At 36.0% G+C, this 7,940-nt stretch overlaps 1 protein-coding gene across 1 annotated transcript; it reads left to right on the forward strand.

Moving 5' to 3' along the window:
- Nucleotides 1–713: 713 nt before the first annotated feature.
- On the forward strand, nucleotides 714–3,496 carry LOC125837810 (uncharacterized). Its single transcript, XM_049516881.1, has 4 exons — nucleotides 714–2,158; nucleotides 2,613–2,712; nucleotides 2,802–3,029; nucleotides 3,197–3,496. Exons 1-4 carry the CDS (start codon nucleotides 714–716, stop codon nucleotides 3,494–3,496), a joined length of 2,073 nt encoding a protein of 690 aa, XP_049372838.1.
- Nucleotides 3,497–7,940: the final 4,444 nt, after the last annotated feature.

Genomic DNA, 7,940 nt, shown 5'->3' on the forward strand with positions numbered 1-7,940 from the left:
CATGTCGAAAGTGTCGTAATATGAAATTTGTTCGAAAAGATTTGATTGTTGAACATATTGTGGTTGATGGATTTCTAACTAGTTACACTAGTTGGATTTATCATGGTGAGGAGCTATTTTCATCAAAATTGGTCAATCAGTTAGATAAAGGTGATGAGATGCAAGACATGTTACCTGAAGCATTTGGAATTCCTCCTACATCTAATTTTGTTGATATGGACACTAGTGCTGAAGGATTTGATGGGTCAAATCAACATAACATGGGTTTTGATAAGAAGACTGAAGAATTCTTTAGCTTACTGAAAGAAGTTGAACGTGAGTTATATCCTGGAAGCAAGTATTCACTACTTTCGTTCCTTGTTTGTCTATTACACTTAAAGTGTCTCAATGGATGGAGTAACAAATCATTTTCCATACTATTAGAGTTGTTAAAAGATGTGCTTCCAGAAGGTGAAACATTGCCCAAGTCCTTTTATGATTCAAAGAAGATTATTAAAGATTTAGGACTTGAATATAAAAAGATACATGCATGTCCAAATGATTGTATGATTTATTGAAATGAGACGAAAGATAGAACGTCTTGTAAGTTTTGCAAAGCTCCAAGATACAAACAGTTCAAAGGTGCATCAGTTAATTCCAGTTCAGAAACATCAAAAATTCCATCAAAGGTGTTTAGATATTTTCCATTAATACCACGACTTCAAAGACTATTTATGTCGGCTAAAACATCTACTCAAATGAGATGGCATGCCGAAGGTCGCACTAGAGATGGGGTAATGCGACATCCTGCAGACAGTATTGCTTGGAGGAAATTTGATGAAGCGCATACAGACTTTGCTCGAGATCCTCGAAATGTTAGACTTGGATTAGCTTCAGATGGCTTTAGTCCATTTAAGTCTATGTCTATCTCACATAGCACATGGCCTGTTATCTTGATTCCATATAATTTGCCACCATGGTTGTGCATGAAACAACCATATATGATATTATCAACTATTATTGATGGTCCTCGTGCACCAGGTAATGATATTGATGTCTATCTACAACCCTTAGTTGATGAGTTAAAAGAATTGTGGGTTGGTGTTGCCACTTATGACGCATCAAACAATCACATGTTTCAAATGTGTGCAGCATTGCTTTGGACAATTAGTGATTTTCCAACATTAGGTAACTTATCAGGATATGGTGTGAAAACTAGATATGCTTGTCCATGTTGTCTTACCAAAACTAAATTTACAAGATTGAAAAATGGGCGAAAATATTGTTTCATGTCTCATAGGCGATGGTTATCTCATGGACACAAGTTTCGAAAAGATAAAGTTGCATTAAATGGCCTTGTGGAGTTAGATGGAGCACCTAAATGGTTGACGGGAATTGAGATTCTTAAGCAATTGAATAATATTAAAAATAAATTTGGTAAAGATCTATTGGCCAAATCTCGTAAAAGGAAATGGGATGATGTTGATAATTTGGTGCAAAATATATGGAACAAAAACAACATATTTTTTGAGTTTGAATATTGGAAAGACAATATGATTCGTCATAATCTTGATACGATGCATATTGAAAAGAATGTCTTTGATAATATATTTTGGACATTATTGAATGTTGATGGAAAAGGAAAAGATAATTTAAATTCCCGTTTAGATTTACAAGAGATGGGGATCCGAAAAGCTTTGCATCCTAAGAAAAAGGCTAATGGAAAATATTATCTTCCTCCTGCATCTTTCACATTGAGTAACACACAAAAGGACATCCTCTTACAAGTGTTAAAAGATGTGAAAGTGCCAGACGGATATGCTTCAAATATCTCAAGTTGTGTTGATCTCAAGCAACGCACAATGCATGGGTTGAAGAGTCATGACTGCCATATTTTAATGCAACAACTCCTTCCTATTGCCTTGCGGAATCTCCTGCCAATGAATGTACTTAAGCCATTGATTGAATTAAGTAATTTCTTTAGGGGCATTTGTTCAAAAGATCTGAAGATAGGTGACTTAGAAAAACTCCAAGATCGAGTTGCAATAACTCTATGTCATCTGGAGAGAATATTTCCTCCATCTTTCTTTGATATCATGGAACATCTACTTATCCATTTAGCTGAAGAAGCAATGTTGGGAGGACCTTCACAATATCGCTCAATGTGGTTTATCGAACGGTATCAGTTTGTTATTTTTTTTATCATACTTACAAGAAATTGTATTTATATTCTAAAAATTGTCTATTTTAGGTTCTTGCTTTGTCTTAAAAACTACGTAAGGAATAGACGTTATCTAGAAGGTGCGATTGCAGAGGGACGTTGGATAGACGAGTTAATGACGTTTTGCTCATGGTATTTAGATGACGTCGAGACTAAGTCTAATCCACCTTTAAGAAATGATGTTTTATCTAATGAAACAACGGACCAAGATGGTCGTCGATCAAGTAGAGAGAAAGGATTTAAGCTTGATGACATTACACGTGCTCAAGCCCACAGATATGTTTTATTTAATTCTACCTCCACAACTTCATATCGTGAGTAAGTATTAAATCATAATTTATACTTAGTAATTAATTATTAAATAATTTTCTTTCAAATTTTTATTAAATAGTTATGTGTTTTACTTCCGTAGTGGTCATATAAAAGAAATCAAGAAGGAAAATCCTCGTCTATCAAGACATAATGTGGATCGAATTCATAATGAAAGATTTCAACTATGGTTTAGAAATCATGTAAGTATCAACTAGCTAAAATATTTGCTAATATATTACTATATAGGTAATTATAACTTTTAGATCACATCTTTATTTTTGAATGCTAGGTCGAGAAGATGCATATGGCTGGTGAAAAAATATCTGAGGATATTCAAACTTTAGCTATTGGCCCATTAATACAAGCAAAAAGAATGACTGGGTATATATGTGATGGAGTTAGATACTTAACAGAGTCTCGTGATGTTAAGAGAAAAACTCAAAATAGTGGTATTATGTTAAAGGCTATCACTCAAAGTTATGCAAGCACAAAAGATAAAAATCCCATATTGGCAGAGGTTTCTTTTTATGGAATCCTCACAGACATGAGTTATATTATTCCAAGAATCTCAAGTTTGTATTGTTTAAATGTAAATGGGTGAACAATAACAAGGGGCTTATTGATTAAGATGATTATGGATTTACTCTTGTGAATTTTAATCATCTACTATATACAAGACATCAGTTATCAGATGAACCATTCATCTTTGCTTCTCAAGCTCAACAAGTGTTTTATGTCGATCATCCTATGGAAAAGGAGTGGCGAATTGTTGTTAAACTTAAGCCAAGAGGTTTTTATGATTTAGGTGATGACACACCAACAATTGAGCATAAGGAAGGACATATGGAGTTGTGGCCTGAACAACAATTGGATGACACAACATTTGAAACTGAAGAAGACATTGAATGGGTTAGAGAAGGAGTACCAGGATTAGAAATTGACCCAGAAACTTTGGAAAGTAATGAAGCATTGATGCAGATATAGAACATTTGATTTGTTAAGATTATTATCCACTACCAAAAAGCATTTGGTGAGGCCTCCTTTCTTTCAGGGGACTCCATTTCATTTTAGTTACTAGTTTTAGAAGGTGTAGTGGGTCTTGTTCTGACATCCATCTCACATTGTTAGGGGCTTCGTATACCAACTGAGTAGATGTTTTCCATTGTTTTTAACTCATGGTTCATGTTATGTATTTTGCAAAGACAATATTTAAAGACCTTCTTAAATGTCTAATTGTACACCTACTTAAGCTTTCACATATTGTTTAATGTCATGTAAGTCATGTATCCAGGCCAAGGGTTCGCTTGTGGATCTAAAATGGTTCTCGACTGCTAGTTACACCCAGGATATAGGCCCGAGTCGTGACAAAATTGTCATCAGAGCCCAGAGTTCAAGAGTCCTAGGGTGTCTATGAAACAATGTCTGTAGAATCCTGGTTATCGGTGTGAAGCATGCCACATACTTAATTGGGAGGCTACAACATTAAGGAAATACTTCAATTTCTTCTACTCATGTTCATGCGATAGAGTTCAAATCTATGAAAGTTTCTTCTAATTCATTTGCATGCTTAACTTTCAGATCACGCCTCCACAAAGAGATGTTTGATAACGTACTGTTAGGAGAAATGTTGATCCTCAAGATCAAGATATTCTTAATGCACCAGGAGTGCAACCACCTCAATGATATGTCACCAATGCTGAATTCAAAAATGTTATTCTGATGTTGACTCAACTGGTGACAACACAGTTTGGTCATTATGGAGTCGGACATCAAGATGTGAATGATACATCGAGAGTCAAGTATTTCTGAGAATGAGTCCCTTGGGTCAAAATTCAATAAGGATCCAAAAACCTCTGTGGATGAACTTTGAAGGTGTTTAAGGATCCCTTAGAGTGTCTTATTCGAGGATAAATGTTTCTAACGGAGAGATATTATAACACCTCGGTCTTCAAAAGAGATAAATTAGAAAGAACACAATTTAGAGTCGTGCAAGTTACTCTTAAAATTTTGAGTTTATAGGTCAACTTCAAACGATCATAACTTATACAAAAGAATGAGTTAGGTGGCCCATGAGGTATCAAATCAAAGGTTTTCAAGTCCTCTTTCCAACAACATTGAGTTTGCAAAATTCCAAGTTTGGATGAAGGAGTTATGCCCATATGGGTACAACCTCTCTAAATAGGGCCTTTTTATCCATTTTAAGGAGGGGTATTTTTGTCTTTTCCTTACCCCATTCAGCCCTCAGGTTTTGGGTTACCCAAAGGGGTCTAAGCTGATAAAAATCAATTTTCATTATCTCAAAAACGTTTAAGAAAGTTAGGGAAAAGTTCAAGAGGAGAAAAGAGAAGGTTTCGAGAGTTCTTCAAGGTTTTGGGAAAAGCGCAAAGAAATTAGTTCTTTCAAGGTACGTGAGGTTTCCCATACTGATGGATTTGTTCATCCTCGTGCCAAACAGGTATTTCATTCATTAAATTGTCCATGCAATTGATTATGTAAAGGTTCTTAAGGATTCTTAGGGTTTTGTTTCATACCTTATCAATGGAGTCTCGTTAAATTGTTAAAGTGAGGGTTTTGCGCACAAGTGATGTTCTTGATAAAATTTGAGTGGGGTTTCAATGAGTTTTGTTGGGTTTATGAATCTAAATGTGTTTAGGGATGAACCATTAAATTTTTTATGAGTTAGGCCATGAATTGAACAAGAAAAATTCGTCAAAGTTTTGTTTTTTGGGTGGGGCATCATGCCCATAAGGCACCAAGAGTGCGCCCAATCAAATCCCCAGTAAATGCAGGCCTGGCGCGACGCGCAACTAGGGTTGGCGCAGGCACCAGTAGTGCACCCAATTAGACCCCTGTAAAAGCAGGCATCGCACGACGCTCCACTAGGGCTGGCGCAAGGCGCCAACAGTGTGCCCAATCAGACCCCCAGTAAAAAGTTGGTCTGGCGTGATGCACCACCATAGCGCCCGGAGTGTTAGAACACTTTCCTTCTATGTTCTCACTCCGTACTTGTTCCTTTGATTTGAGTTGTCATTCTTTTCTTGATACCAACTATCTAAATCTCTATAAATCGTTGAGAAATCTTATATATGTCCTAATCCTGGTTCTTAAACTCTTATTTTTCAAATCAAAGTAAAGTTAAGAGGGAAGTTCAAAGGTTGTATTTCATAAACACTTAAGTTTCACATGATACTTATGTACCTATGTGGATTATTGAACTTGAATGATAAGTTCACAAGTGCATGCTTTCAAGAATGTGAACACGTCTAATGTTTCGAAAAGTATTTTGATCAAATAATAAGTTCATTCCTTGTAATGGGTGAATTGAACATAAATTTATCGTTAATATTTTTGGAGTAGTATCGAGCACCGCATAAGGTTAGAGTTTGGTTTTATTCGGAAGAGTCCTACAGAACTATGTAGCCAACGTAGGATAGGAAATAATTGACTCTTCATGCGACTCCTTACTACCTCTGAGAAGATCAAATTAGATGGATTCATAGTCACGATATCATTCTATACCCCAGCAAAGTATATGGTGGCCCTGGTAACATGAGTCAAAACGGTGTATCATTGCTAGGCTCATAGTAATGGTTGTCGGTTAGAGAAACTCCCCACCAATAAAGTGTATTATTTTCATGTTTCTTTCATTAAATATTATATTGTAAATCTTAAATGGGTTTTCACTTCATATTCATGTATTGATCGAGTTATGTTGTTTTAGTCCTTCAAGCCAGCTTATTGTTTACTCTAACCTTTTTATATACCACTACATTTAATGTGGTGACGTAATTCGACCTGCATCATCAACCTGTGATTCGTTGAGATCATTATCTACTCGCAGACAGAATTTGTTGAGGCCTTCTTTCTTTCGGGGTACTCAATTTCATTTTAGATAATAGCTTTAGGAGGTGTCATGTGTCTTGTCCTGACATCCATCTCACATTGTTAGAGGCTTTGTAGACCGATTGAGTAGATGTTTTCTATTGTTTTCTCATTAATTTTTGTTTAACTAATGGTTCATGTTATGTATTTTGCAAAGACAATATTTTATGACTTTTTAAAATGTCTAATTGTCCACCTACTTAAGCTTCAACATATTGTATAATGTAATGTTAGTTATGTAGCAAGGCCAAGGGTTTGTTTAGGGATTAGAAATGGTTCTTGATTTCCAGTTACGCTCTGAGTGTAGATTCAAGTCATGATACCATAGGTGAATATTATCATACCTTGATGCTAAAAGCTTGCAATCAATGGTGAATTTGTAGAATTGATCTTGAAATACTATCTTTATTCATATTCTTAGAGAGAAACATATTTGAGAGGATGAACATGATGAACTTTTTGGATTTTAAAAAAATGAATTGAATTGGGTGATTTTGGGGGTAAAAATCACTATATATGACCTATGGTAGAGGATACAACGACATAGTATTGGGTTAAAAGAATTGGAAGAAGACCAGTATGCCCCTGACTTAAAGCTAACGAAGTACCTCTCACGAGGGGATTTACAGGTCGTCTAGAGCATCACTTCATGTCTAGTGGGTTGTGATGATGCCCTGCCCGACAAAGATTCACTAATAGGGGCATAACTTTTTACTCCAGGCTCAAAGTTAGGAAAACATTGCCACGCTGGAAAACATACTCAAATATCTTTAATTTGATATGTCATGGGATACCTAATTTATTTTGTGATGAAATATATGATTGTTTCAAATTTACACAAAATTCAAAGTCGGATAAGTCTCTTTCACAGATAACTTCACGGACCGTGTAAAGCTTCATGGACCATCTAGACCTCTATGGTCCTTCAAAGTGACCTAGGATGAAACATTTCTCACTATGTGACTTGTGCGGACTCCTAGACGGGTTGTCAAACTCACCACGGGCCGTTTGGGGCACCATCCAGGGGACTCTTGCCTAAGGCAGTACTATGTGGCTTTCACGAGCCTTTTAACAGGTTGTGGACCTCTATGCAACCTGTCTAGGGAACCATGAATAGTCCATGGTCCATTTTAGGTTGTTGGACTTGCATGTTTACCCTTTTCTAGCCCTTTTTAAATTTGAGATGTTAAAGTTTATAAATCTAGATGGTAGTGTTTGGTAGAACGAGCAGTGGCTAATGGATCAGGGGTGGATTTTTCAAGTCTTGTGTTTTTTCTTTAATTTATTACATGATATTATGTGGTGGATTTAGGTAGATTGATGATGCCTACTAGTATGTGTGTTTGTAATACTTAAACTATGCCACTTGGTATAGTTTGGTTGCAGGATCTGTGATGTTTCTTAGTGAAGAGGACGATGATCTCCGACTGCTTCCACTCCTCTTTCCCTTTGGTGGGAGCTCTATCTGTTTTCTTTCATAATTTGTACTCTCTTACAAACTTTTGTACTTGTTAGACAAGTTCCTTGGGAAGGATAAATGTATTTC

The sequence above is a fragment of the Solanum verrucosum genome, unplaced genomic scaffold (genome assembly GCF_900185275.1).
Source record: "Solanum verrucosum unplaced genomic scaffold, falcon-dt-bn FXZP01000197.1, whole genome shotgun sequence".
Lineage (NCBI taxonomy): Eukaryota > Viridiplantae > Streptophyta > Magnoliopsida > Solanales > Solanaceae > Solanum > Solanum verrucosum.